The sequence below is a fragment of the Clytia hemisphaerica genome, unplaced genomic scaffold (genome assembly GCF_902728285.1).
Source record: "Clytia hemisphaerica strain Z4C2 unplaced genomic scaffold, Clytia hemisphaerica genome assembly, whole genome shotgun sequence".
Taxonomy (NCBI): Eukaryota; Metazoa; Cnidaria; class Hydrozoa; order Leptothecata; family Clytiidae; genus Clytia; species Clytia hemisphaerica.
In genome coordinates, this window is record NW_027104020.1 from 1,435,208 (window position 1) to 1,462,789 (window position 27,582).

General features: G+C 36.9%; 3 protein-coding genes across 4 annotated transcripts in view; 1 reads left to right on the forward strand and 2 right to left on the reverse strand.

Moving 5' to 3' along the window:
* Positions 1-3,757: 3,757 nt before the first annotated feature.
* LOC136811511 (CBY1-interacting BAR domain-containing protein 1-like) lies at positions 3,758-26,154 on the reverse strand. 2 transcript variants are annotated; one of them, XM_067068133.1, is made up of 2 exons: positions 25,915-26,154; positions 3,758-4,667 (listed from the first exon to the last, which is right to left on the reverse strand). In XM_067068133.1, exons 1-2 carry the CDS (start codon positions 26,120-26,122, stop codon positions 3,850-3,852), a joined length of 1,026 nt encoding a protein of 341 aa, XP_066924234.1. In that variant the 5' UTR covers positions 26,123-26,154; the 3' UTR covers positions 3,758-3,849. The 2 variants fall into 2 exon arrangements, with proteins under 2 accessions (XP_066924234.1, XP_066924233.1); XM_067068132.1 differs by lacking the exon at positions 25,915-26,154 and adding an exon at positions 4,901-5,231.
* On the forward strand, positions 21,534-22,617 carry LOC136811534 (putative neuropeptide Y receptor type 6). The gene has a single exon (XM_067068157.1). It carries the CDS (start codon positions 21,589-21,591, stop codon positions 22,615-22,617), a length of 1,029 nt encoding a protein of 342 aa, XP_066924258.1. The 5' UTR covers positions 21,534-21,588.
* Positions 26,155-26,446: 292 nt separating the features above from the next.
* The window catches only part of LOC136811513 (L-seryl-tRNA(Sec) kinase-like), a 402,790-nt gene continuing 401,654 nt past the window's right edge, over positions 26,447-27,582 (reverse strand). Inside the window, exon 2 of the mRNA XM_067068135.1 lies at positions 26,447-27,495. Coding sequence (XP_066924236.1) covers positions 26,497-27,477 — 981 coding nt within the window. The 5' untranslated portion in view covers positions 27,478-27,495 and the 3' untranslated portion in view covers positions 26,447-26,496. The remainder of the gene's footprint in view (positions 27,496-27,582) is intronic.

A 27,582-nucleotide genomic window follows, 5' to 3' on the forward strand; every position in this document is an offset into this window, starting at 1 on the left:
TTTTATCGATAAAATTTAAGTTGGAGGAAGAAAGCTTGGTTTCAACTTTACTTTTGAGATGACATGGGATAGATGGTCGCTCACATCTCAAAAAGAGAAGTTATCGCTCACATTTAATCACAGTGAAAACGCAAAAAATTCTGAAATTGATTTGATTCTTGTAAAGTAAACACTTATAGTAAAAAATAAATATGCTCATCTTTTTTGCCATCCTTTGTTTACTTTGTAAGAACTAATTACTGAAAGGCATATTGCCTTCAATCAAGAGTTATTGATTTTATTCTTATAAAGCACATGCCTATAATAAAAATAAATATGCTCATCTTTTTCGCAATCCTTTGTTTACTTTGTAAGAACTAATTACCGAAAGGTATATTGCCTTTAATCAAGAGTTATTGATTTGATTCTTATAAAGTAGATGCTTATGATAAAAATAAATATGCTTATCTTTTTCGCCATCCTTTGTTTACTTTGTAAGAACTAATTACTGAAAGGCATATTACCTTCAATCAAGAGTTATTGATTTTATTCTTATAAAGCACATGCCTATAATAAAAATAATTATGCTCATCTTTTTCGCCATCCTTTGTTTACTTTGTAAGAACTAATTACCGAAAGGTATATTGCCTTTAATTAAGAGTTATTGATTTGATTCTTATAAAGTAGATGCTTATGATAAAAATAAATATGCTCATCTTTTTCGCCATCCTTTGTTTACTTTCTAATAACTAATTACCGAAAGATATATTGCCTTCAATCAAGAGTTATTGATTTAATTCTTATAAAGTAGATATTTATAATAAAAATAAATATGCTCTTCTTTTTCGCCATCCTTTGTTTACTTTGTAAGAACTAATTACTGAAAGGCATATTGCCTTCAATCAAGAGTTATTGATTTTATTCTTATAAAGCACATGCCTATAATAAAAATGAATATGCTCATCTTTTTCGCCATCCTTTGTTTACTTTGTAAGAACTAACTACCGAAAGGTATATTGCCTTTAATCTAGAGTTATTGATTTGATTCTTATAAAGTAGATGCTTATGATAAAAATAAATATGCTCATCTTTTTCGCCATCCTTTGTTTACTTTGTAATAACTAATTACCGAAAGATATATTGCCTTCAATTAAGAGTTATTGATTCGATTCTTATAAAGTAGATGCTTATAATAAAAATAAATATGCTCTTCTTTTTCGCCATCCTTTGTTTACTTTGTAAGAACTAATTACCGAAAGGTATATTGCCTTTAATCAAGAGTTATTGATTTGATTCTTATAAAGTAGATGCTTATGATAAAAATAAATATGCTCATCTTTTTCGCCATCCTTTGTTTACTTTCTAATAACTAATTACCGAAAGATGTATTGCCTTCAATCAAGAGTTATTGATTTGATTCTTATAAAGTAGATGCTTATAATAAAAATAAATATGCTAATCTTTTTATCCATCCTTTGTTTACTTTCTAATAACTAACTGAAAGATATATTGCCTTCAATCAAGAGTTATTGATTTAATTCTTATAAAGTAGATGTTTATAATAAAAATAAATATGCTCTTCTTTTTCGCCATCCTTTGTTTACTTTGTAATAACTAATTACCGAAAGATATATTGCCTTCAATTAAGAGTTATTGATTCGATTCTTATAAAGTAGATGCTTATAATAAAAATAAATATGCTCTTCTTTTTCGCCATCCTTTGTTTACTTTGTAAGAACTAATTACCGAAAGGTATATTGCCTTTAATCAAGAGTTATTGATTTGATTCTTATAAAGTAGATGCTTATGATAAAAATAAATATGCTCATCTTTTTCGCCATCCTTTGTTTACTTTGTAATAACTAATTACCGAAAGATATATTGCCTTCAATTAAGAGTTATTGATTCGATTCTTATAAAGTAGATGCTTATAATAAAAATAAATATGCTCTTCTTTTTCGCCATCCTTTGTTTACTTTGTAAGAACTAATTACCGAAAGGTATATTGCCTTTAATCAAGAGTTATTGATTTGATTCTTATAAAGTAGATGCTTATGATAAAAATAAATATGCTCATCTTTTCGCCATCCTTTGTTTACTTTCTAATAACTAATTACCGAAAGATATATTGCCTTCAATCAAGAGTTATTGATTTGATTCTTATAAAGTAGATGCTTATAATAAAAATAAATATGCTCATCTTTTTCGCCATCCTTTGTTTACTTTGTAAGAACTAATTACCGAAAGGTATATTGCCTTTAATCAAGAGTTATTGATTTGATTCTTATAAAGTAGATGCTTATGATAAAAATAAATATGCTCATCTTTTTCGCCATCCTTTGTTTACTTTGTAATAACTAATTACCGAAAGATATATTGCCTTCAATTAAGAGTTATTGATTCGATTCTTATAAAGTAGATGCTTATAATAAGAATAAATATGCTCTTCTTTTTCGCTATCCTTTGTTTACTTTGTAAGAACTAATTACCGAAAGGCATATTGCCTTCAATCAAGAGTTATTGATTTGATTCTTATAAAGTAGATGCCTATAATTGTTCATCGAAAATGTGCATAGAATTATCTGCGTTTGAAAACTTAATCCACAAATTAACGCACAACAGAAAAAAACAAAAAAGCGAAAGCTACTTGCTAGTTTGGTAAGCTATAAACGTTGCCGGATAATTACGGAACACTAATTAACCGGAAGACCGATTACAAAACAAACGCAAAAATCGAGATTCCTGTCCAATATCCTTGCGTGAAGCTATGTAGGCCACCCTACGCTCGCAAGCTCGCTACGGGCGGCAATGACTGATATATGCATATAAAAATCTTCTTAAAAAATCTTAAAATCAACCGTTTACTCCTATTGTGCTTAATTTCAATACGGTTACTTTGTAACGACCCAGAAATGTACTCTTAGGGTCCAAATAAACGCCCCCGCTCGTAAACCCCCCGGACCTTATTAGGACCCCCCGTTTATTAATCTCTAAGAATATTTCCAGCTGTTAAAGAGAAGGCCCCTTATTTTGCTCTAAATAGCCTGATTTTTTATCTGATATTCCGATGGCGGATTGGCGGCCGCCCACGCTAAAGCTCTAAAGGGAGCGGGCCAATTTCCCATCGGAGAGGAATGATAGTCGGCCTTTGATGTGCCGCATCCTCAGTCGGGTTCAACAGCCCTTGCGCGTAAAGTCATAAATATTTTGGTTGGACCCGACAATCCCCGAAAACGAGGGCTGGGTTACCAGACCTCCCGCTGCAAAATTCTTGACGCGGTTTCGCAAAATTCCGTAATGTAAACCTTCCAGATAACCTGATTTTAGGCTATATTAACCGTATTTTGGGTTTTCAGAAGAACAATATCCAACCCCCCGGCAATTAGGGCCCCCTCCCCGTTTATTTGGAACGTAAGAGTACGAGAATGCCCTGTAATAATCAAGCACAAAGGAAGTTAGCAAAATAAATAAAAATTTTACATTGTAAAAAAAATTTGAATCCTACAGTTCATCTCGATCAAACCCTCAAAATATGGAACGTGAGAAAATCTGAGAACACTTTTTTAAGCAATCATGGCTCGAGGGTCCTGAAGTCAGCCAAATGAATTTCACCATCTCGTAAAAAAGAAACTTTTTTAGAAAAAATCTAACTAATGAAGAAGCTAACTATCGCCCTTGGCCTAATAATCTTTATTATGGTATACTATAGGGGGTCGTTATGGGAAATTTCTCAGAGATTGACCTAGCAATTTAAGCCCTGAGCCATAAATCTGGGTTGCTAATAAAAATTTGTAATAATTTGTGAAACCTAAAATCTTAAAAAACTAAAACACCAAAGGTAGTTCTTAATATCATCTTTCGTTCAGTCTTCTAAAAAGTCCGCTCAAGCTGCGGCGTCGAAGCGGAATGTGAGCGATGGGGTTGATGTTGAGGCGTGGCTAGGGTGGGGGCGGATCCTCCATACATATAACCTCCGCCACCACCACCAGGCGTCAGTTGTGGTTGCGATAATTTCAATGATTGATGTAGCTGATCGATTCCCTCTTCTTCATCTATTTCGTTCAGTTCTTGGTAAGCCCGCGTGTAAATTTCGAGCGCTTTCGCGTAAAACATCATCTCGCTCAACATAAATTCACCAAACACTTTCTTCAAATCTCGAGTTTTCTGTCTTTCGAAATCGGAAATTTGATCTTTCAAAGTGTTGGCGGACCGGTTCGCTTCTTCGGCAGCTTTTTTGAATTTCGTTTCAGCTTTTGCGAGTTCAAATTGTTGTGTGCTTTTGGATTTGACATTTTCAAAGGATTTGTGTTCCCTGACTTCCTTTGTGTGGGCTGTGTTGTGTTGTTTGACATCCACACGCGCTTGTTTACATCGCGTTTCATACACAGCGAATCCTTGAACAACACGATTCTCTAAACGTGTTACAAGCGCGTTTCGGTGATCTTGAACCGCGGCAAAACATTCAGCAAACGCGCCTAATCCTTGTTGCAATGCAGGGACTTCTGTGCCCGCGTATTGGCGTAATGATTTAGAGAATTGATCGCCAGCATCGCGGAGTTTCGCAGATCGAACAGTGTAGAGGTTGATGTCTTGTACCATCTGCGGAAAATGGTTTTCGATCTTTTCGATGTTCTCCGTTACAAATTTATTCTTCTGCTCTCCTGAACGAATCGATGTCTTCAAATCCCCTGTAAAGATAAAGAAGATTTGTGATAGAAAGCAGATTTCTTTCAGCGTTAGACCCAAGTAAACGTCAAAAATCTTTCCCTGCTGGCAAAAAAACTTGAAGTTATTCTTATCTAAATCAAAATACCCATCTATTCCTTCTTTCTATCTCGTAGAGAGAGAGAGAAGGAGAGGACGAAGAAGCAGATAACAAATTTAAACATTTTGCAGAGAAGGTGAAGAGGTAGACGTGTACACATGATATAATCTTCATCTTTGTTTTCATCGTCACGACGTAGAAGATCATCAACAGTTTTTTCGACAGTTTTATCATCCTTAATCAGTTCATTTCGGTTGGGTAAATCATTGTTATTATTCCTCTCCCCCTCTTCTTCAGCGTCACGTTCATGATTTTCGAGTTCAGACACTTCTTTATAATAATCTTCATCGATCTCTGGAGAGGAGATCATCTCTCTCGCTTTTCCAACATATTCCTTCTCAACCTCTTCCATCGCAAGTCAAATCCACAAAAGATCTCACTCAATCAACCAAGCTTCATAAAATGTTTCAATGGGCTTTTCCAGAAAAAATTCCTTCATGGGGGGTGGAGGATATATTATTTTTTCTGTGATCTACCCCTGGACATTTCGATTTTTCACCCCCTGGACACGTGTTTTACCCCTGGACAAGCATCAAGTTGACTCCCTGGACACAAATATTTACCCCTGGACATCGCAGATTTACCCCATGGGCATGGCAGTTTTTCAGGGTTTTTTCCAATACCCCTGGACAATATATCCTCCACCCCCCATGAATGGTTTTTTTCTGGAAGAGCCCAATAGCGATAATATTACATTAAGAAAAGCCTCTTCTTTCACTTTTTCACATTCACGAAAAAGTGTAAAAACGCATGAAACGCTGCAGTTCATATAATGAATTATTTAGCCTATACTCTAATGTAGCTACAAAAGAAAACTCTAAATTTGCATGCCCAGGCTAATAAATTATTCAACTTTATATGGCTGTTGAGAAATATAAGATGGAATCCATTACTACTGTGTCAGGCTAGTATCAACTTGAATCATAGTATTCTGATTTCTCCTTACTTCTTTGTCGACAAATTAAATTCGAATTCTCGAGAGTGAATTTCTAATTAATCGAATTAAGATGACACAATAATAGCTGGCAAAGACATAAAAACATGGTGGTCTATTATAAAATGAACGTTCCTCCATGCTGGGTCAACAAGAAGTAACACCATTCTTTAAAACACTGAAACTTCAACACCTATAATCCTAATATAGCAAACATTATCAAGGGGCAAGGCGGAGGACACTATTGATAACTGGTTTTTCAAATTGCCGAACTGATTAAACCATCTGATTGCTCTCGACGAGAAGATGGGGTCACGTTTGAAATCAAGCATTTTTGATGGCGTCAGCTTTTTTTCATTAATCGAAACACCGACCAGCACATCATGAACCCCCTGATCATAGGCTTTTATATGGTTTATTGTGATTAGACCAACAGTTGACGCAGTATGTAAAGGATTTTTAAAATCAGAAAAATAGCTGCCTAAGGAAAATTTGTGTTTCAAGCGATTTTCAAGAGCTCGCCATCAGCTAGTCTTTAGACTTTTCTGTCCATTTTCCTACACACATTTTGGACTTTGCATCATCGAAAATCTTAAAATATCTTATAACAGCTTATAAACATCTATCGGGTCGTAAATTTAAGGGAAAACAAAAATCTGTTCATAATTTCTTCCTGTTAAAAATCAGACACACCGAGTGACTTCACTCATAGAGTACTATCTTCATAATAAAAAGCCTAAGGAAAAATTACACACTTCACTACAGTAAAATAATTAGTGACAATTAAAAGGGCAGCCGATGTAAAACCCCTAATGGAAATGACATCAGCTTTAAAATAATAAACAAAGCAATTAGCAGAAAAAATTAAGACATACAGATAAGTAAGTAAAACGTCATATTTTCAACACTCCCACTTGACGTTTTACGTATAAAAAATTAAATCTAAATAAATTTCAAATCCGTTAGTCATTAAAGTCATTAAACCTTTTTAACATTAAGTCCATCTCTAAGTTTTTCAAATTGAGGTCTTGGGAGTCCTTTTGTTAAAAGGTCAGCAATCATTTCATCAGTAGGGCAATACTCCAAGTCAATTACTTTCTTTGCGACAGCATCGCGCACGTGATGAAACTTAATGTCAATGTGTTTGGTTCGAGAGTGGTGAGTTGGGTTCTTTGCCAACTCAATAGCTCCTTGATTGTCTTCAAACATTTTTGTTGGATCAGTTTGCTCGAAATCCATACCTTTGAATAAAGTTCGTAGCCAAATAACCTCCTGCGTTGCTTGAGATAAGGCTACATATTCAGCTTCTGTTGTCGAGAGTGCAACGATCGATTGACGCTTGGATTTCCACGATACTGTAGAATTTCCGACTTTGAATACGTAACCAGAGGTGGATTTTCGTGTATCAATATCTCCAGCCCAATCAGCATCTGCAAAACCGTGAAGCAGAATATCTCCTGACTCAGATCCTTCGTAGATCAAGCCATAATCAAGTGTTCCTTTCAAATAACGCAGAACTCTCTTTACGCCAATCCAATGTTGTTTGCCAGGTTTTGACATATGTTGGCTCAAAACTCCCACTGCTGCAGATATGTCTGGGCGGGTACCGATTGATGCATAGGTCAAACATCCGATCGCTGATTGGTAATCCTTTAACTTTACAATCTCCTCATCGTTGGCAACTTTTCGAACTTCATACTTGGTTCCAGAGGTGTGGCGACTGGTTTGCATTCATTCATATTAAAACGATTAAGCACAGATGAAAGAAATGCATTTTGATCAATAGTCAATCTGCGATTTTTACGATCTCTCTTGACTTGCATGCCAAGGATGAAATGTACCTCACCTTTGTCCTCCATTTCGAAACGTTCCCCGAGTTTCTGTTTCTGTTCTCGAAGAATCTGGATGTTGTTGCAGGCGATAAGTAGATCATCGACGTATACAGCAACGATAAGGGTAAAGGATTTGTCTCCTTCCGTGATTTGTTTGTGGTAGATACAAGGGTCAGCGTCGTTTCTAGTGAATCCTGATTCTTTAAGGAATTCGTCCATCTTTTCGTTCCAGCATCGGGCAGATTGTTTTAAACCGTAAATGCTTTTTTGCAACTTGCATGCCATATTCGGATTGTCCCTGTTAATGAATCCTTCAGGTTGTTTCATGAAGATGTCTTCCTCAAGATCTCCATTTAAGAACGCTGTCTTGACGTCCATTTGATGCAGTTCTAAGTCGAGTTCGTTTGCAATTGCAAGTACGGAGCGAATTGAATTGTATTTTGCGACAGGTGCGAATACGTCGTTGTAATCTATTCCGGATTTTTGCGAATATCCTTGTGCTACAAGACGAGCTTTGCATCTTTGAATTTTGCCATCAGCTCCTCTCTTATGTTTGAAAACCCACTTACTTCCTACTAGGTTTTTGTCAGGTGGCATTTCAACCAATTTCCAAGTTTCGTTTTCGATCAATGAATCGTACTCATTTTGGATAGCGTCCTTCCAAAGTTCAGCATTCGGGCTGGACAATGCCTCCTCAATGGTGGTTGGTTCCTCTTCGTCAACTATGGCGATCGATGCAGCATCCATCAGATTCCACCATTCACCAGTCAGGACGTTTAGTCTCTCAGGCGGTCTCCTTGTGCGTACAGGTCTAGCATCTGGGCGATTTTCCGGGTTGTCTTCAGGTTCGTCTGGTTCGGTCGATTCAGGAAAGAATTCAAAGTTTGAATTAGTACCGTCAAACTTTTCGATATCGAAATCCTTTTCCACAAAGGTTACGTCTCGGCTTCGGAACATTTTTCTGGTTTGTGGGTCGTAAAACTTGAATCCATTTTCGTTTGATGGGTAACCGACAAATATACATGAAATCGATTTCTTGTCGAACTTTCCTTTGCGTTTGGTATCTGGAACGTGTACGTAGGACTTACATCCGAAAACTTTCAAATTACTCACATCCGGTTTCTTTCGGTGCCATATTTCATAAGGTGTGGTCTCCTTCAGAAATGCTGTTGGACTACGATTTCGGACGTAGCAAGCAGTCGAAATAGCCTCAGCCCAAAATTTAATCGGTTTCTGAGCGTGATGCAACATCGACCGTGCAGTTTCTAAAAGAGTTCGATTCATACGTTCGGCAACTCCGTTCTGTTGAGGAGAATACGGTATAGTCGGTTCACGCGAGATTCCACGGTCGGTGCAAAAACTTGTGAATTCGGTCGACGTATATTCACCACCATTATCAGAACGTAAACGTTGGATAGTTTGGTTCTCTACGTTCAGCCGTTTAACTTTCAGTCCCGTTCGATTCTCGACAAGATTTACAAATTCGGTAAATTTAGCCAACACTTCTGATTTATGCTTCATCATATAAACGGTCGTATATCTGGAGTAATCGTCGATAAACGTAACGAAATACCTGGAACCTCCCACTGAAGGTACATCCATTGGACCACAAACGTCACTGTGGATCAATTCAAGTAATCCCTTTGTGGTGTTCATCGATTTCTTCGGGAACGGTTGTCGATGTTGCTTCCCCATCGCGCAACCTTCACAGTTTCGATTGACTGTCTCCTCCAAGTCGAAATTAAGGCCGTTGACCATTTCCTTCTTGTTCAGTAATTTTAAGTTGTCATAGCCGAGATGACCATATCGTTGGTGCCATAAATCGATTTCGTCCATTGCGTTTCCAATATAGCAAGTCTGATCAGAATTTATCGTGTTCAGTTTATAAAGTTTACCGTGTTTCTTTCCGACGCTATAACGTTTTCCTTCGATGGATATTCCGCAAGAGTCTCCCTGGAAATCAACGATATATCCTTTTTCGGTAACAGCCGGTAGGGAAAAAAGCTTGTTTTAGATTTTCGGTACAAAAAGAACATCTTTTAAAACAATTTTAACTTTCTCAGTCGTATCCTTAACTGTCAATTGTACATCGCCTTTTCCATAAGAGTATAAAATACTCTCATCAGCAAGTCTCACTGTGTGTTATAGGTTCTTTAAAAGCAACATAATTTTCGATACTTTCTTTTTGGGGCGTCATATGTTGGGTAGCGCCAGAGTCTATCCACCAATTTTCGTCTTCGATTCGATTCGATGATTTTAAAGCGAGTTCGGAATTTGCTTGTACATCAGATACGGCTTCATCTTTTGCGAGTTTGGCTTGACCTTCTTTCCTTTTAAGATCATTTTTCTTCTTGTAACATTCTCGCGCAAAGTGTCCAGTCTTTTTGCAATAGTGACATTTCAAAGTCTTTTTGTCTAGCTTTGAGATCAGAGCTTCAGGTGATGTTGGGCTTTTCTCCGACTTCTTCTCGCTTTCGTGGATTAAACGGTCGCGAACGTAATCCCATGTCAAGTTATCATCCGCGATTGTCTCTAAAGCGGTAATTAGATAATTGTAGTCGTCCGGTAAACTGCTGATCAAAAGGATCACAAGATCTTTCTCGGCAATTGCATCGTCGATGGCTTCCAAATGCTCCCCTAACGTTTTGATTTGGTTAATGTGTTCGGTCATGTCTTGTCCTTTCTTCATCCGTGCGGAGTATAATTTCCGGCGGTAATAAATCTTTTTCGAAAGAGTCTTTTGCTGAAAATGTTTCTCAAGATTTTCCCATGCAGCTGTGGCGGTTGCGGCGGATCGAACATAAATTTGCAAGTTCGTTGCAATCCCGAGACAAATCGCAGCCAGAGCTTGGTTTTCTCGTTTTTTAAACTTTCGTTTGTCAGCCTCAGTCGCATCTCCATTCAAAGTTTCTGTACCGTTGACTATATCCCACAAGTCTTTTCCGATTAGATACATTTTCATATTAAACTTCCATGAATGGTAGTTCTCAGCGGTCAATTTTTCAACCTTAAATGAAAAATCTTCAGACGCCATGTTTGTAAAACCAGATTACAAAAATATTCCAGTACTCTATAAAAGCTGTATCGTGTCTGGGCCCATAACCTGTTAAAAATCAGACACACCGAGTGACTTCACTCATAGAGTACTATCTTCATAATAAAAAGCCTAAGGAAAAATTACACACTTCACTACAGTAAAATAATTAGTGACAATTAAAAGGGCAGCCGATGTAAAACCCCTAATGGGAATGACATCAGCTTTAAAATAATAAACAAAGCAATTAGCAGAAAAAGTTAAGACATACATATTTTCAACACTTCCCCTATTACCACTAGGCTCAATAATTTGATGTTAACTAGCCTACGCTTTGGGGGCCCAAAACCTGCATTTTAACAACCAGGGTATACTGTAAAAATTTTACCAAACAAATTCATGCCCAAAACCCTCTAAATCACATTTCTAAACTATGGTCAAAATTTTGTATTCATATTTTAAAGAGATCTCCATAAATCGCCAAAATTGCAAACGTACGTTTTGGGGGCCATTAGAAAAGAGATTTAAGATAGATCTTTAAGAGATTGAAAAATAGTGTTGAAAATTTTGAAAAAGAACTTTCGGGAAATAAACTAGCAGGGGGGGTCAGTGTACCAGAAGGTGGCATGTATCCTGGGGTGGGTGGGTGTTTGAGAAAAAAATTTGTCATGTACTACCTGTGTACTATAATTGGGGTGTTGGGTCCAAAATCGAATTTGATTTTTACTACCTGTGTACCAAAATAGGGGTGTTGGGTCCAAAATCGATGTTAAAAGTGTGGAAACAAAAAAGTTCAGAAATTATCTGCTAAAATAGAAATGTAAAGTTGTTCTATTATAAATTGATCAAGCCAGTTTTGTCCAAGATCATTTTTCCAAACTTCTTGGAATGAATTGAAATCCTACTAGATCCCACTGAAATGAAGGTTTATCGAGTCAATGTAAACATTCGAACATTCGAATTCAAACATTCAACATTGGTGCCAACTCTCACGCATTGGGTGTGAGACTCATGCATTTCCACATGGTCTCGCGTAATTTTGAAAAGTTTGATTTCTCACGCATTTTGCATTTTTGAGAGAAATTTTCCTGTTTTTCCGATTTTTGGAAAAAAGTTTTCCCAATTTCCCGATTTCCTGATTTTCCGAAAAAAAGTTTTCCCGATTTCCCGACTTTTGGAAAAATGTTTACCCGATTTTCCGATTTTCCGAAAAAAGTTTCTTTATTTTCCGGATTTTTCTAGGTAGTGCCCGGTAGTAAATGAGGGGTATGGGGTGGTTTTTTTTTTTTCAGGTACTACCCGGTAGTAAATATGTATGGGGTGGTTTTGGGATTTTTCCATGTAGTATGGTGTACTTCAGGGGTGGGTGGGTGTCAAGTTTTGAAAAATACCTTGTAGTACACATACATGCCACCTTCTAGTACACCGACCCCCCCTGAAAGTAGAGGTATTAAAGTTTTGCATGCAGAAATTTTTTTTTGTAAAACCTCTTTTCTCCTAGATTTGAGAGAAATTTTAGATTTGATCGACGTTTTGGGGGCCACATACTGTAAGGGCTTTCTTTTTGTTCAATGCTACCCTACTTTTTCAAAGTTGCCGTCCTAGATGCTAAAGGTCCCTTTTATCTTTAGCGAGGCAGCGGTCATAAATATCATTATATTACACCTATAGAAGAAATAATCGCTCTATCTCATTCCCTAGTGTATTGGGCTCTTCCAGAAAAAACTTGAATATGAGGGGTGGAGGATATAACATTATTTGGAAATTTAACCCCCAGGCAATGTGACTTTTTACCCCCGGACAGCAGATCTAACCCCCCCCGGACAAGCATCAGTTGACTCCCCAGATATTCATAATTACCCCTAAACAGGGCAGTTTTGCCCCATACAAGGCTAATTTTGTAGATTTTTCACTAACCCCCGGACAATATATCCAATATATCCTCCACCCCCCCCCCATGTACTAAAGCCCATTCATACAAGAAAATATATATTCTGATTTCATCCATTTTCAAGAAATCTGTAAATCTCTACGTTTTACTATTCTTTCTCAGCGGTTTCAGATTTTGCATAACATTTCCCAATGATTTTATGTTCTCGTTCATAAGTAAACCCCCGGACAATCCTCCGTAAAGCAGAAAGGAGAACATGGGAATATGAACATACATTGAACTGAAGGAGGAACGCGTAGGAACGTTTTTATGTAAAAAAATACAATATTATATAACGAAACGGCCATCCCTTTGCTAAATAACAATACTCGCTTTAAATGTGTTAACTTTTAATTTCCATGCCATTTCATCAACTGAAACTTCAATTTTAACAAATTATATATCGTTGAAAAGATAATTGAGTGAGAAGAAACATTTTAATTCAGAAAATGATGAAAAATTAAGAAAAACAAATTCATCCTTTGGTACTACTAACTTGGTACAGAGGTACTTCGAAGCCTCCCGATAGTTTTAATTTATTATGAGAAGTACTTACACACTTTACACACTTACACACTAACGCACTATAAAGCGATAAGGACTTACATTATCGGCCATTTACTTGCGTTATTTTCTGGCTTGCGATGGATTAACGGCTATTTCACAAAACGGGGCTCCTTTGTGCAGAAGGTTATAGTACACGGTCGTACATAGTACGGTCCTAATTTGCGTAAGATTTAACGGTGTGACGGTTGAAGGGCCGGCGTTAATTGGGGTGCAAAGATTACCAGAAGACCACCGAAAAAAAAACAAGAAACCTTCAGAAGTTTATCAGTTTGACTAAGTTACGTAACTTCCATTATCATGGAACATTCGATTTGCGTAAGGAATCGCCTCTTCAAAATTTCATAATGGCGGATTTTTGCAAAGGTACGTAAATTTGGTAAAACCTGAAAAATCAGAGATTTAGGTTATATAAAGAGGAGAACAAAAGGAAAAAGTCATTGGTAAATAGCACTAATTGGGGATTTAGAGAGAACTATAAGCCGCTAGCTATATATAGTTTCATCATCGACAAACACTCCATAACTATTATACCCTCCTACCACCAAAGTGGGAATTATCTAGTCTCGAACTTTAAAACCACTTAACAAACCATTTCGGACAAGGCTTGCAAAATGAACGTGAGAATGCGACAGACAGCATCGATCGTTTTTATTGCATTGTAACTTTTCGAACGAAAGCAACCGTTGAGCTTTTAATCCGCTAATAACATAACAACTTACTCAACATCTTCAAAAGAATAGAGATTCTGGGCCTACTACTGCAGTAGTGTCGCACTACTATGAAAAACTCATCTCCCGTACTTAATTTTTCTAACATTCTTATATGCGATTGACGGAAAACTTCAAAATAAAAAAGCAAAACGGGACCTTTGAAAGGTTTATTTTGGGTGGGGGGGGGGGGTGAATAGTTTTTTCCAAATTATAATTTTCAAAGTTATTTCGTAAATCTCAACTCGGAATTATTCTAAACTTATAACAGATGTGACGAAATGCCGACCTGAAATGAAACCTCAATTTATCAGATTTGACGACGGCATCATTCAGTAATTCATTAAATTAATTATGACGACACACTCCAAATAACTCGGAAAAAACGCAAAAATTCCAGGCCCCGCTTAAGCTCTAAAGGAGCAGGCCTTTTTTACCATAGACGAGGGTCGGCCGAATTTGCCGACAACAGTTGAACTTCTCTTATTGCGTGGAATGAAGATACTATATTATACAAGTAAAGTAAGAACGTTGAATTTACACCAGAATCAAACAGTGTTACGGTTAAATATGTGGAAAAGTTGATTTTACCAATCTGATATAACTTTACTTGGATCGCCCCAAACTTCAAACATGGTCAGGCCTGATTTGGTAATGCAAACTTTCTAGATGTTTAAATATCTACTCGATCTTCAGTTCGTCAAAATATTTCCTCGTTTTTATTGTTTTTTAAAGTTCCCCATCTTTTCCTCGACGTCCCAAAGGATTGCCCCCTTTACTTTCCACAACACCACGTTAATGCATACACGTGACCATAATGCTATAATTTTTTAGCGAAAAGCTTTTGCTCAATTTTGAAATAAAACTTTGCTGTTTTTTCTTTAATTTAACTTTTGAAATGGCAAAATTTCAAAGATTAATGCTATAAAATACAACAAAACAGAAATTTTTAATGTAGAGTGGGGTACCCAGTTGGTGTGAGTTTATAAAGATCCCCGTTTATTTATATCGGCAGTATATTTTGCTGAGATTTCTTTTCGCATTCAAATAGTCACTACCGAAGGGAGTACAAAACACTTATTTGATTTAGTTTTTTATTAATAACGGTTCGAAAATCGCTTTATAAAAGCTGAAACCTATCCGATATCTGTGGTAAAATTCAACATTCTCTATTTATATTTGCGAGATAGAGAGTTGAAAAAAGGCAATGTCATTTTTCGCAATTTTGTCTTTTTTGCAAATTTCTCTCCAGCACCAGTTAATTTTGACCCCACATTGATTTAACGTTAGAATTGCTTACACTACAATGACTTTTAATGCTATTTTTAGGTAGCACGTCAACTGGGTAAGTGCTATTCTTTCTCGGTACCCGGTCTTCGATATCTTCTAAAAGATGAAAGTTTTTGCAATGAAACTTTTTTTAATTGCTAGAGGAAGAATCCTTCTCCGCGTGAACTAATTTCTGGCGAGGAAAGATCTTATTTTCTTGACATAAAAGGCTGTTACAATAAAACGTAGAAATAATAGAACTTTTGCGAAAATTTGCATTTCTTCAAGTACTGTTACAAAGTTGTGCACCCTAACTGCTATAGTGGATTCTTATTCCTAACTTTTTCTCTATAAGCCACTAAAAGATACCCCTTTAAAACTCTGATCCTCTTTTTCTCTGAAACGCTATAGATTTTGTCCAATTAGTACCCAAAGTCGAAATTTACGCCAACTGGGTTATCACACCAACTGGGTACCGCACTCTATATATGCTTATTAAAAGAATTTAGTCGAGAAAATGTATAGTCTAAACGAGAATATACATATTGCGGTTGGGATATACCACGACATTTAGAGTAAAAGCCGAGAATGTAAGACAATATGAAACAACGTTTCTTCATCAATTTGAAGAACATTTGGGCATAAATCAAAATGAGGGATTTTTTTCTGCGCTGATAGCAACACCTGATTCTAGACTTGAAAATTAAAAGAGAAAATGGAGTTGTTAGAAATTTGGCGGAAATTGGTATCCTGTTGTTTGCACAACTCAATGTGGGTCTTTTTGCAAAAGTCAGCATTTTTGATAGGCCGGGATAAGGAAACTGTCTCCGAAGATCTCAGCAAGAAAAAAACGGCGGTTAACATGAATCTGTTAGAAGCTTGAAATACTTACAAAAGACGTGCTTACAAAACCTGTATCAAAATATTAAAAATAGAAACTAGTTCTTTTTTTGACGCGTGAGCATCTACTTTGAATTCTCCTAGTAGGGGTCAGAATACATGTGAAATAAGTCCCGTTCGATTTTTCTGATAAAAGCACTTTCTCAACGGATTTGAGATATTTGACCTTAGTAGAACCCAAAAAAATAGGGTGGCAATTTTTTAAATGTCGTTTTGGGTATTTTACAGACCAGAATGGAAACGCCCTAAAAATCACTTATTTGGCAATATCTACTCGAAATATTAGTATTTTTCACTGAGATTTTGACTGGACATAGGCATCAGTAACAGGTAACTTTCCCATCCATCAAAAAAATTATTTCTTTAAAAGCGTGTATTTTACAGACCAAAGTCTATTTTGAGGTTTCTAGTCAGTAAAATGTCTCAGATTAATTTTTTTTCTTCGAATTTCTAGTTACAGCTCCCTCTTACTAATGTCTAAATACTGGGGTAATTTCAAGTAGGTCGGGCAATTAGTTTCCGAGTAATCATGATTTTTATAATTTACAGACCAGAATTTTGAAGTTTTGACCAAAACATTAGGTCACTAGGCAAATGTTACATCACAAGGAGAAAATTCAAAATTTACTTTTCTTATTATTTTGAATCTTGTTTATTATTTCGAATTTCTTATCTTCAGTAATATTTTCAGAATCTCAATTCTCTCTTTTTTTTAATTAAACAATAAAAAGTTGAATATGCAAATGAACAACGAAACGGACTTTGAAAAATGTATAATCTGGCAAGAAACAGACAAACGGAAAAGCTTTGAAAGAAGCGTTAAAAGAGAGAAATGATTGTAAAGACGTTAGTATTGTGGGGCTATACCAACGATTATCCGACTATTCCGCTGAACATTTACAAAAGAAATCAGCTAAATATCATGGAAGATGCTATAAATCGTGTACACATATTAAAACTATCACACAAGTACGAAAACGTTACGATGAAAGCTTGCAAGGCAAAGTTTCTGCACCGAAAGCTGTTGTTGGACGACCTGAGAAACGAGCTTCGGATGCTGTTGATCAAAGTGTTTGCAAGCAATTGAGATCTTCATCCTGAACGATTATTAATATAAGGATTTATATGTAATATGTCAGAAGTATCGCCCAGAATCGCTACACACAGTTGAATTTTTGGAAATGGGCAATCGAATGTTTGAGGTTTCACGTAATCTAACTGACAAAACACTGTTCATCCGACTTAATTCAATTTCGGCTGCCGATGATGGGGTAGCTAATGATGTTCGTTACCATCGATACTGCTGGGTAGATAGTCAGAAACAGATGGAAAGAAAGTAACATCAAACAAGGTAGAAATCTGGCAAAAAGAATTATCCATCTCGTTGATTCGGAGATTCGTACATCCACAGTATTAAACATGAGTGACATAAACGATGCATACAATGACTTCCTTGATGCTCAGTCAACAGAAAAAGATCACAAAAAAGTTAATCTTAAAACGTTGCTAAATAAGAACATTACCGACATCGAGTTCACGAAACCAGAACAAAAGAATCAGTCGGAAAAAGTTTCAATGTTGTCAACAAAATATGATGCTGCCGATACTATTTTCTGTGCAACTAGTCACGATATGAATGTTTTGTTCAAAGCTTCCAAAATTGTTCGATCAGAATTGTTAAATCATTCGAAATGGAAATTTAGTGGAAGTTTGAATAATTTCGATATATCCTCACCTTTGAAATTTTTTGTGAAGTGGGCAATCGCTGGCCCAAGAGAGAATATTGCGTCCAAGCGAAAGATCGAGGAGATTAAAACCACAACAAATTCGACTATTCAAATGTTGATCGGTGCTGTCAAAACAAACGACCAAGTTCGTACAAGAAAATCAGACGATACAACGAGAACTACCAACGATTTAGGTTTTTATAATACCAAAGAGACCCCTAATATGGTTGGCCTGGGGATGTATGTTTACCAGAAAACCTGAAGCAAAGAGGTTATTGACACTCTTGCTAAAGTTAACAGTTCGATAAATTACAAAAAGTGTGCGAGCTTACAAAATCAACTTGCAAATCATGTATGTAAAGTGATGGATGAGAACTAAGGCTGTTACATGCCACCAAAAGTTAAATGTTGAGAGTGGCGAGCGTCCTTATTTTGTAATTGACAACAGCAATTTCGAGAACGATACACCTGATGGAAAAGGAGAGTTCCATGGTACAGGGATGATCGCGTGCCAAAAATTTACCGAAAACTCGCAATCACCATTAAATTTCGAGAGAGTTAAGTTAAGTAGACCTGAAAACAAAATTCAAGGAAGACCACTTTTCCAAGGTCTATCAATGCAATCCACCAAAACCGCTAAACCTTACCTTCAAGTCCGATCTGAAAATTGATCTCGAGCCTCTGAAAGAGTTCCAGAACGAAAACCTCAACCTGGGTATTAAGAAAGTACCGCGATACCAGCACCGCCCTTGATATACCTACTTGGTCTGCTTACAACTCGTTGACAACGGACGCTTTACCAAAAACTACGTGCTGCAGTTTGCCATTGCTGAAAGGGTCTCCTACAGATTGGAGTAATCTTTACACATCATCGCTAAAACGAGTCCAGCAAATCAAAGACACTGTCAATCCAACAAAGAAAACCATTGTATCTGTAGATCTGCAACTGTACAATAAGTGTTTATTATTGAAAGCAAACGAGGACATTGCTAAGAATTTAATTTTTCGAATGGGAGAACTACATTCTGTGTTTGCCATGTTGAAAGTAATCGGGAAATACATTGAGAGTAGTGGACTTGATCAAATCTTTGTTGAAGCAGACGTGTATGGTCAGTGACAAAAGGACAAATAATCGATGGTAAGCACATGAAGCGTGCAGTTGAAGCTCACACCATGCTGTATCTTGCAATGTGCCCTTCTTATTTTGAAAATGCTATCAGTACCGACAAAAATCTCGCCAAACCTTTGCAACAAATTGTAAAATTGGAAGGCGTTGGCAAGCAAATCCACAACAAAGCTTTATCGATCATTGCTAATCATGGAGTTACCAAAGCACTCGAGAAAGTCGATTCTTCTTTAACCATGCAGGCCCTCTTTTATCGCAATTACATGAGAATGGTGGAAAACCTTCTCCTCTTTATTCGAGCCTCCAGAGAAGGTCAGTGGTCAGCTTTATTTTTTGCTCACGACCAGCTCAACTATGCGAGATTGACGCCGGTTTACCTGAAAGAAATGCTCACTCTAAAAAGCGAAGATCGTGACACTTGGAATTTCTTTGAAGCCGGCAATTTCTCCGTAAACAAACCGCCCTGGATCGATTCGTTTTGACTGCTCCACAGATGTCTCAAATCATCGAGGAATTCTTTGAAAACAATTGTATCGGATTGTAGCACTGCCCGATGCATCTGTCGAAAGAACAAACTCATTTGCACGGACATGTGTACAGTAAGTGCTCTGACGACTTTGAGAACGATGGTTGCGATGATGATGACGACGAGGACTTAGTGATAGGAAATGAAAGTGACGAGGACGTTAGCGATGACGAAGAATAAATATGTTTCTCATCAATCTTTCTCTTGAAATTTCATAATTAGATATTGTTGTACATACTTTAATGTCAGAAAATTTCGCGAATTTCACGAATGACCCCTCAATTAACGAAATTAAATGGTCACTAAAAATCTTTTCGCTGATTCGCAAAAATTAATTCCCACGAGACACAGTTTTCAGGTTTTCTTAGTCATTATTTGCTTATTAGGGACAAGCCTTACGTTTTAGCATAGAAGTTTGTATTCATTGATTCTTGTTTGCAAGGGGCTTTTATAGATAAATTTGTTTATTTTGATTCAGAAAAGCTTTATTTTTGACATGAATTACGTGATTGTAGAGTGTTAATATATTCTGGTCTGTAAATTACCACGGTGGACTATCATAAATATTAAATATTTTTTTCCCTCAAAGATAGAAATGCGATATGGCAAAAAAAAAGAAAAATCCCAGCCAACCATTTTAGGAACAATTTCGATATTAGACGGGGAAAAAAGATAGATTTTTGGGCCTTTAAAAATTCCCTCGGGACTTGGGGGAGTAGATACTTTGGAGAGTGTTGGCACAGTTCAACTCGGGACTTCGGGACCTCGGGACCTGGGGTTGTAGATACTTTGGAGAGTGTTGGCACAGTTCAACTCGGGACTTCGGGACCTGGGGTTGTAGATACTTTGGAGAGTGTTGGCACAGTTCAACTCGGGACTTCGGGACCTCGGGACCTGGGGTTGTAGATACTTTGGAGAGTGTTGCTACAGTTCAGCTCGGGACTTCGGGACCTCGGGACCTCGGGACCTAGGGTTGTAGTTCTTTTGGAAATAATATTGATATAGTTCAACTCGGGACCTCGGGACCTAGGGGTGTGGGGTTATTTGGGTGAAGAGAACATAGCTCAACTCGGGACCTCGGGACCTGGGCTGTTTAATCTTTTTGGAGAGAATATTGATATAGTTCAACTCGGGACTTCGGAACTTGGGGTTAGAGAATATTTTGGAGGTATAACATATCGGGTGTGCTTGTTCCGTAAAATACACACAAAGAAAATCGCATCCCAGCTTGTAAAAACTCCAGCTCATCCGAAAAATTCTGGTCTGTAAATTACAAAATTCACGATTACTCGGGAACTAATTGCCCGACCGACTTGAAATTACCCCAGTATTTAGACATTAGTAAGAGGGAGCTATAACTAGAAAGTCGAAGAAAAAAAATTTATCTGGGACATTTTACTGACCAGAAACCTCAAAATAGACTTTGGTCTGTAAAATACACGTTTTTAAAGAAATAATTTTTTTGATGGATGAGAAAGTTACCTGTTACTGATGCCTATTTCCAGTCAAAATTTCAGTGAAAAATATCAATATTTCGAGTAGATATTGCCAAATAAGTGATTTTTAGAGCGTTTCCATTCTGGTCTGTAAAATACCCAAAACGACATTTAAAAAATTGCCACCCTATTTTTTTGGGTTCTTCTAAGGTCAAATATCTCAAATCCGTTAAGAAAGTGCTTTTATCAGAAAAATCGAACGGAGATGTATTCTGCCCCCTACTATCCTGTTTTTCTTTCGTTTTTAAACCTTCTCTCTTCGTTACATAACTTAACATGGTTGCCATGGTAGAGAGTTAGCAAACACAATAGGACATTTCACTATAAAAGAAGTCATCTTTCGTGAAAAATCATGTCTCTCAACTTACAATCTAGATGATTGAAGATGTACAACGAATGAATGAAGAAAAATAACAAATTTCAAAGATAAACCAATCAGCTTGCTTTGAAGCCAGACATCTCAACACGATTGAGGTTTGGTTTTGACCATTGAAGTCCAACCAACAAGAAGAAGAAGGAAGCTTTAAGAAAACCTCAGACGAGAAACTTCTTCCCTAGCAAAACGAGATAATAGGGATACTGTTTTGAATAACAATCAATTAAAAGACCGACCGCAAGTCTGGAAAACAAACCGGGAAATTTTCCATCGCTTCAAGCAACATCAGAATAAAAAGAATAAAAAGTTAATCAGAGGGGACGGACTTAAACAAGGGAAGAGCCAGACTAACCAATAGAAATGATTATTGAGAACGGAACAAGTTTCAACATCAGTCAAATCAACTCCATCCACGAAGATGAGCGACGTAGTGAATCTATCTTCTTCATAGTTTCATATCTCATGTCTTCCTATTATGGCAACATCTTTGTCATCGTGGCGCTGTGGAAGACCAAAGGATGCTTCACACCAGTCAGTATCATGATACTGAACATCAGTATCGCCAACCTGGCAATCACCACCTTCCCAGCTCTTACCAATTTAATGGAGCTTTTCTGGAGCCGTTGGTTACTAGGGGAGACAATCTGTTACATCACAACATTCGTACAGTATTATTTCCAAACCGTCTCAAATTTTTGTATAATGGCCATCGCAATACAACGCTACCGAGCCATCGCAAGTCCAATTCAAGAAATGATTTCCAGTAAAAGACACACCAAATTCTTACTCGGGATGGCGTGGTCATTCGCAGCTGTGATCGCTATCGTAGCAACCAATATCCACAGCCCTCAACAAATCATCGGAGATCGTGAAACATGCTTCAACGCCTGGATCAATTATCCAGGAAAATCGGAATTCGCAATCGGATCAATCATTGTGTCATTGGTGCTGTACATAAACCCGATGTTTTGTATCACCATTTTGTACCTGAAGCTTATCATCCTTCTCCGAAGACGCTCGTTTCCCGGGGACAACAAGAACGAAGCGCAAATCAAGAAACGCAACAAGGAGAACGCAAGAATCGCCTTGATGTTCGTCGTCACAGTCGGTTTGTTTCAACTTTGTTGGCTGCCAACAGTGCTGCTACAAATTACGGTGGCTACTTTCTTTCAAGGACGCATTACACAGGCTATTTACGAAGCGGAGACCATCATCTCGGCAATCGCTTTCCTTTACAGTGCAATCACGCCATGGGTTTTCACGACTTCTATCTCAAACTTGCGACACGAGTTCCTTCGACACGCCGAAAAGGTTTTCCCTTGCATCACAGTGGGTCACATTCAAAGGGATCGTGAAAGCACAATCGAGCAAGCTGTGACAGATGTTTGATGGAACTGTGCAAATAAAAGTCCAACAGTCAGCAGATGGGGAAAATTTATCACTTTCACCTTTCGACCTATAGGAAGGTAGGATATAAAGACATTGGACAAAAAATGAGAGAAGAGTACTGAACAAACCAAGGGGAAAAAGTAGTTCAGAAACCTAACCAGCATTGATACAGAAGAATGTGAAAGAAAACGAAGGGATTATGTCAACCACAAACGACTCAATTAATAAGCAAGAGAAAATCAACAGACAAAGAACTTGCAGATAACAAATACTCCAGACATGCTTACCGAAATTCTGCAACACATACGCGGATAATAGCATTTATGAAGTACTTAACGGCTTTTTCATTTGATTATATGGTAGTTCTAAGGTATTCTAATAATTGTATTATAAACATAACATCAGAAAAATATATCATAATTTGACTTATAAAACTTTTGAAAAGTATTCTTTTTATGATAACGAAAAGAGGCGCAATCCTTATGCTGACAAAGCAGAAGAGTTTTCTCAAAATTTATTTCCAAACTACGTGGGAGGGGGTTGTCTGTAAACAGATTTATACGGAAATTTCAAAATTCATTCCCGTAGAGGCCACGCTGCGTTATACATGAGATACACTCTAGTACAGAGTAGGGAGGGAAGTAGTTCCTCCTTTTGTTTAAAAAAATGATGTGTATGCAAATGTTAGGAGCGACGTTAAATGATGTTCTTATTAGATATCCGTCTTGTCGAAGTTCGTCAAAGGTTTGAAAGCTGTCTTCATCCATCATCAATTAAGAGATTCCCTAATAAGTCTGAATAAACTTTATCAATGAGCATTATGAAGTTACGGGAAAAGTCAATATCTCATCATGAATTTTCTTTTCTTGCTAAAATATTAGTATGCTAATAAAGTATTAATACTTACTATTTTGAGTCTCTTCCTGTCCAACCTATACTATCATTTACACGAATTTCACGGTTTCGTCATATAGATAGATACATAATGAGCTCTTCGAATGCATTCGGGATAGGTTCCCGAAAGAGTTGGCGTCACGGCGCTGAGACACACTCCGACTTGATAGACGCGAGCTGTCAAGCCATATATATACCATGACACTCAAACGACACTGGGAGAGCGATGCTCACGCGAGGCCGCGGCACGTCACGATACCTGTCTCATTTACTTACATTCTTGCATCAGAGTGAATGGTACCAAATTCTCCTCACATAGCATGGTTTGACTCGGGCGAAGGTACATTTACTTGCTAAGTGAATCGCAGTGACACAGTAGGCATCGAACTCGGGCCTCCAAGGCGGGAGTCAAGGATGGTAACTACTACACGCTATTTTTTTATCATGGATGTTCTTAGCTTATTGGGGAAAATCATCCTGAAATATTCTTATGGTATTCTTAGTCTAGAATCCAAACTAAGCCTAAACGTAGCATGCAATCCCTCAAACAATTTGGCTTTTTGTGAAAGTTACTGGGGAATAATTGGCAATTTACAGGTAAATGCTCTAAAATTGACATTCTTAGGTTTCGTTGCCAAATCCGAAGATGGTGGTATTCTTAGCACATATTCTTATTTTTTTGGCTAATTTCATCATAAATATTTTTATAAAGTATATTCTTATAAAAGAAAAATCATGTTTACCACTATGCCTGAAATTGCGCCAAATTTGCTGAGCTAAAATGATGCTATGAAAAGTTATTTTCGTTTATAATTTAACAAATATCTTTTCGAAAATGACTATAAAAATCTAATGACTACTAGATGCTCTATAGTAGGGGGGAAAGCTTCGAGTGGTGTGACAGTGTTTAGAACCAAACCAAATCTATTCAATTAGAAAATTCAAAAGCTTTTAAACTCTAGAGGGGAGCAGGACGCAGAAAGGGCACAAGGAAGGTTTTTTTTTTACCAAATGATTGACAGGAGGAAAGGCTACATACGTTTCGAAAGTTTGTTATTGATGAGAATAAGGTTGAAGTTACAGTTTGCAGCGGAAAAATGAGTAGCCAGTAGCAATGAACAGTAAGAGTATTAACTGCATTTTCGTCTGCTCCCACTTTAGTTCTGTTTAGTTCCCAAATTACGAGTTCTAGCTCGTCAGGCTGAGAAGTTTAGTCATTTAAAATACATACAAATGAAATAAGAAGAGAACCTGATAAAAATGTTCTCAACAATTCCAAATCTAAAATTTCTCTGTAAAAAGTTTAGTCGTTTCGAGTGTTAATTCTTATTTCAAAAATAATATACGAAGACGGCTTGTTAAATGCTGACATCATAGAAGCCTCAGAAACTAATACACTCTTCTCGAGATGCATAAATTTATTGTTGTCCTCGTTTTCAAACAGATTTCATTGCTATGAAATTATACATTTAACCAATTTAAATTCCCAAAAGGCAAACATTAACTCTAAAACAAAAGTACTTAAAATTCAAAATGTCTCATGAGGTGTAAACAACACAATTATCATTGTGAATATGTAATTTTATAGCAATGAAATCTGTTTGAAAACGAGGACAACAATAAATTTATGCATCTCGAGAAGAGTGTATTCAGTTCAACCTCTTAGGTAAAGGGCGGGTCTTACCCTGTAAGAATCATAATATCGAGAAGGGACTGGAAAGTAGGTTGAGCATGTTATTTCGAAACATTATGTAATGTGAGAAGAGGATCATTTCCTAGATGGTAGACCTTTTTTAATGTCTAAGTTTTATAACTCAAAAGGCGATCAGAAAATTTGTAATAATGCATCAAGGCTATTAGCTAATGCATTAGCACTAATCCAAAAGCTTTCAGGGAAACGACTATTTTGGGATCTTATTGTTGACAGTGTTAACGTTAAGAGGTGTTCGGTAATCCATCTGAATCCACTTATGTAGGATGATATGTGTAATCAGAGAGAAAAGAAAAGCTTTTAAGAGTAACTACGTTGAAACTAACACACGACCTTTTTTCAACGTCTATCTAACGTTACATCATGGACGATGTGGACTGGATGCTAAATTGGGCTCTTCCAGAAAACTTTTGTACATGAGGGGTGAATGATAAATTTGATATTTCATCCGAGGGGTAGTGAAGAATCTGCAAAATTTGCCTTGTTTTAGGGGCAAAATTGCTCTGATTAGAGGTGATTTTGAATGTCCGGGGGTCAACTGATGCTTGGCTGGGGGGTGAGATCCGTTTTCCGGGGGTCATAATTCACAATGTCCGGGGGTATATTTCTAAAAAATGAAAAAACCCCCTATATTCAAATTTATTGACGTTTTATTTTGCCAGCAGAACGATCAAGAATATTAAATCCCTTACCTGTTGAATAACTTCTTTGCTGCAATCCCATTGGCTGTGGTGATTGTTGTTGTGCGAGGAAGCTCGGGTTCAGACCTCCAATATTGTTTGGTTGTGGTGGTAAGGATTGAGTTGACTGGTAAGTAGGTTGGTTATACACGGAACCGCCTGCGCCGCCGCCACCACGAAGGTTTGGTGAATAAAGTGGTTGGTTCCCAGTCCCATACATCCTTCTTTTTTCTTATTTTATTGTTTCTTATTTTTGCTGAAAAAGACAATTTGTGTTATTAGTTCACTACCGAAAGCAAAACGAACAAATTCGCCTTGGAAAGCTTACTTAAAAATAGTCCCTTTCTTTCTCTTAAAATCTGTTTTTGTTTTGCAAGATGTCTAAAGGTCTATTTCTAAATACAAGCACCCGAAGGAAAACAAAAATATATAAGTGATTGCTTTTCTCAAACCCCGTTCATGTTAATAAAAACAGACCTTCGAAACATTTTTATAGTAAAAAGGACATTCATTCAGAATTTATTTTACAGAAATCCTAATGTTGAAACAACTTTGACTTTTAAAAGATGAAACGTGGAAGAATTCACGGTCTTTTTAAAGTTCTTCTAAAAGAGTGCATTCTTTAAAGAACATTTCTATTTTCTCATTTTCAGTATTCAACCATTTCTCATCAAACAAAATAATTTCATCCTCGTCAACGCGAATAGCATTTCCGTCGCGAATTTTCGTCAAATATTTCTTTCTGCGATCATTCAATAATTTCGCCAATTCCTTCAATTCGTTCTTATTCATCATTTTTTCATTTTTAGCGATTGCCATTTCTTTAGACACATGTTTTCTTAGAAGTTGATCACATTGATGGTAATAATTCTCGAGATTTTTCTGCCGGTTTAATCGACGTTCCTCTATTTCTTCTTCCGTGAGAACAGGTGGCACAATTTCCAAAGAGCAACGGTTAACAAAATCGAATACTTTCAAAGAAAACCAATCACTGTTGTTTGTATGAAGGTCAAAACAATCAAAAGAAGTCGTATTTTTCTCCCAATGGTTCAATCCTGGGTCCGGTGATTCGAATAACCGGCTCATTTTCCGTATTGTTTCTTCCGGGACAGACGATTTCCGATTTTTATTCCGTTTGAAAAGTAAATCTAAATCTTCTGGAGCTTTAATGAAAATTTGACAAAAACTGCATGCCATTTTACGAGCCAGTTGGTAATAAGCATACCGCATGCTACTGTAAAAGAAGTTATCATCAATGAACAAAACATGCTCATCACAACCCGTGCTACCATTTTGAAAACATGTACACAGTTCCTTAAAAACGTTACGTTCATAATCACCCGTTTTGATTTGAATTATGCAATTTTCTACATTCTGAAAGACTTTATGACGATGTGATTTCCATAAACCTTCAAAATTTTCATCTTCGAAGATTAATTTCTCTGACATCAAGTCATCGTATGTGAATAAATATTTATTGAGGGAAGTGTGACCAGGATGGTTCATCAGTTGTCCACAGAATGTTGTTTTACCAACAGCTGGCAAACCAAAGACCAAACAAATTGTGATTTTCATGTTTTTATCTAGTAAAACCTACAAAATAAAAAAAAGAGATTTGAAAACTTTAAAAAATCAGGTTTTGAAACTGAACAGGTCTCACGGACCTGGTTATAAAAAGAC

Coding starts and splice junctions, on each gene's coding strand:
- LOC136811534 (XM_067068157.1), top strand. CDS start 21,589: ATGATTATTGAGAACGGAACAAGTTTCAACATCAGTCAAATCAACTCC.
- LOC136811511 (XM_067068132.1), bottom strand. CDS start 5,156: ATGGAAGAGGTTGAGAAGGAATATGTTGGAAAAGCGAGAGAGATGATC. Junction 4,668..4,900: donor AGATGAAGATTATATCATGT/GTACACGTCTAC, acceptor TTATCTTTACAG/GGGATTTGAAGACATCGATT.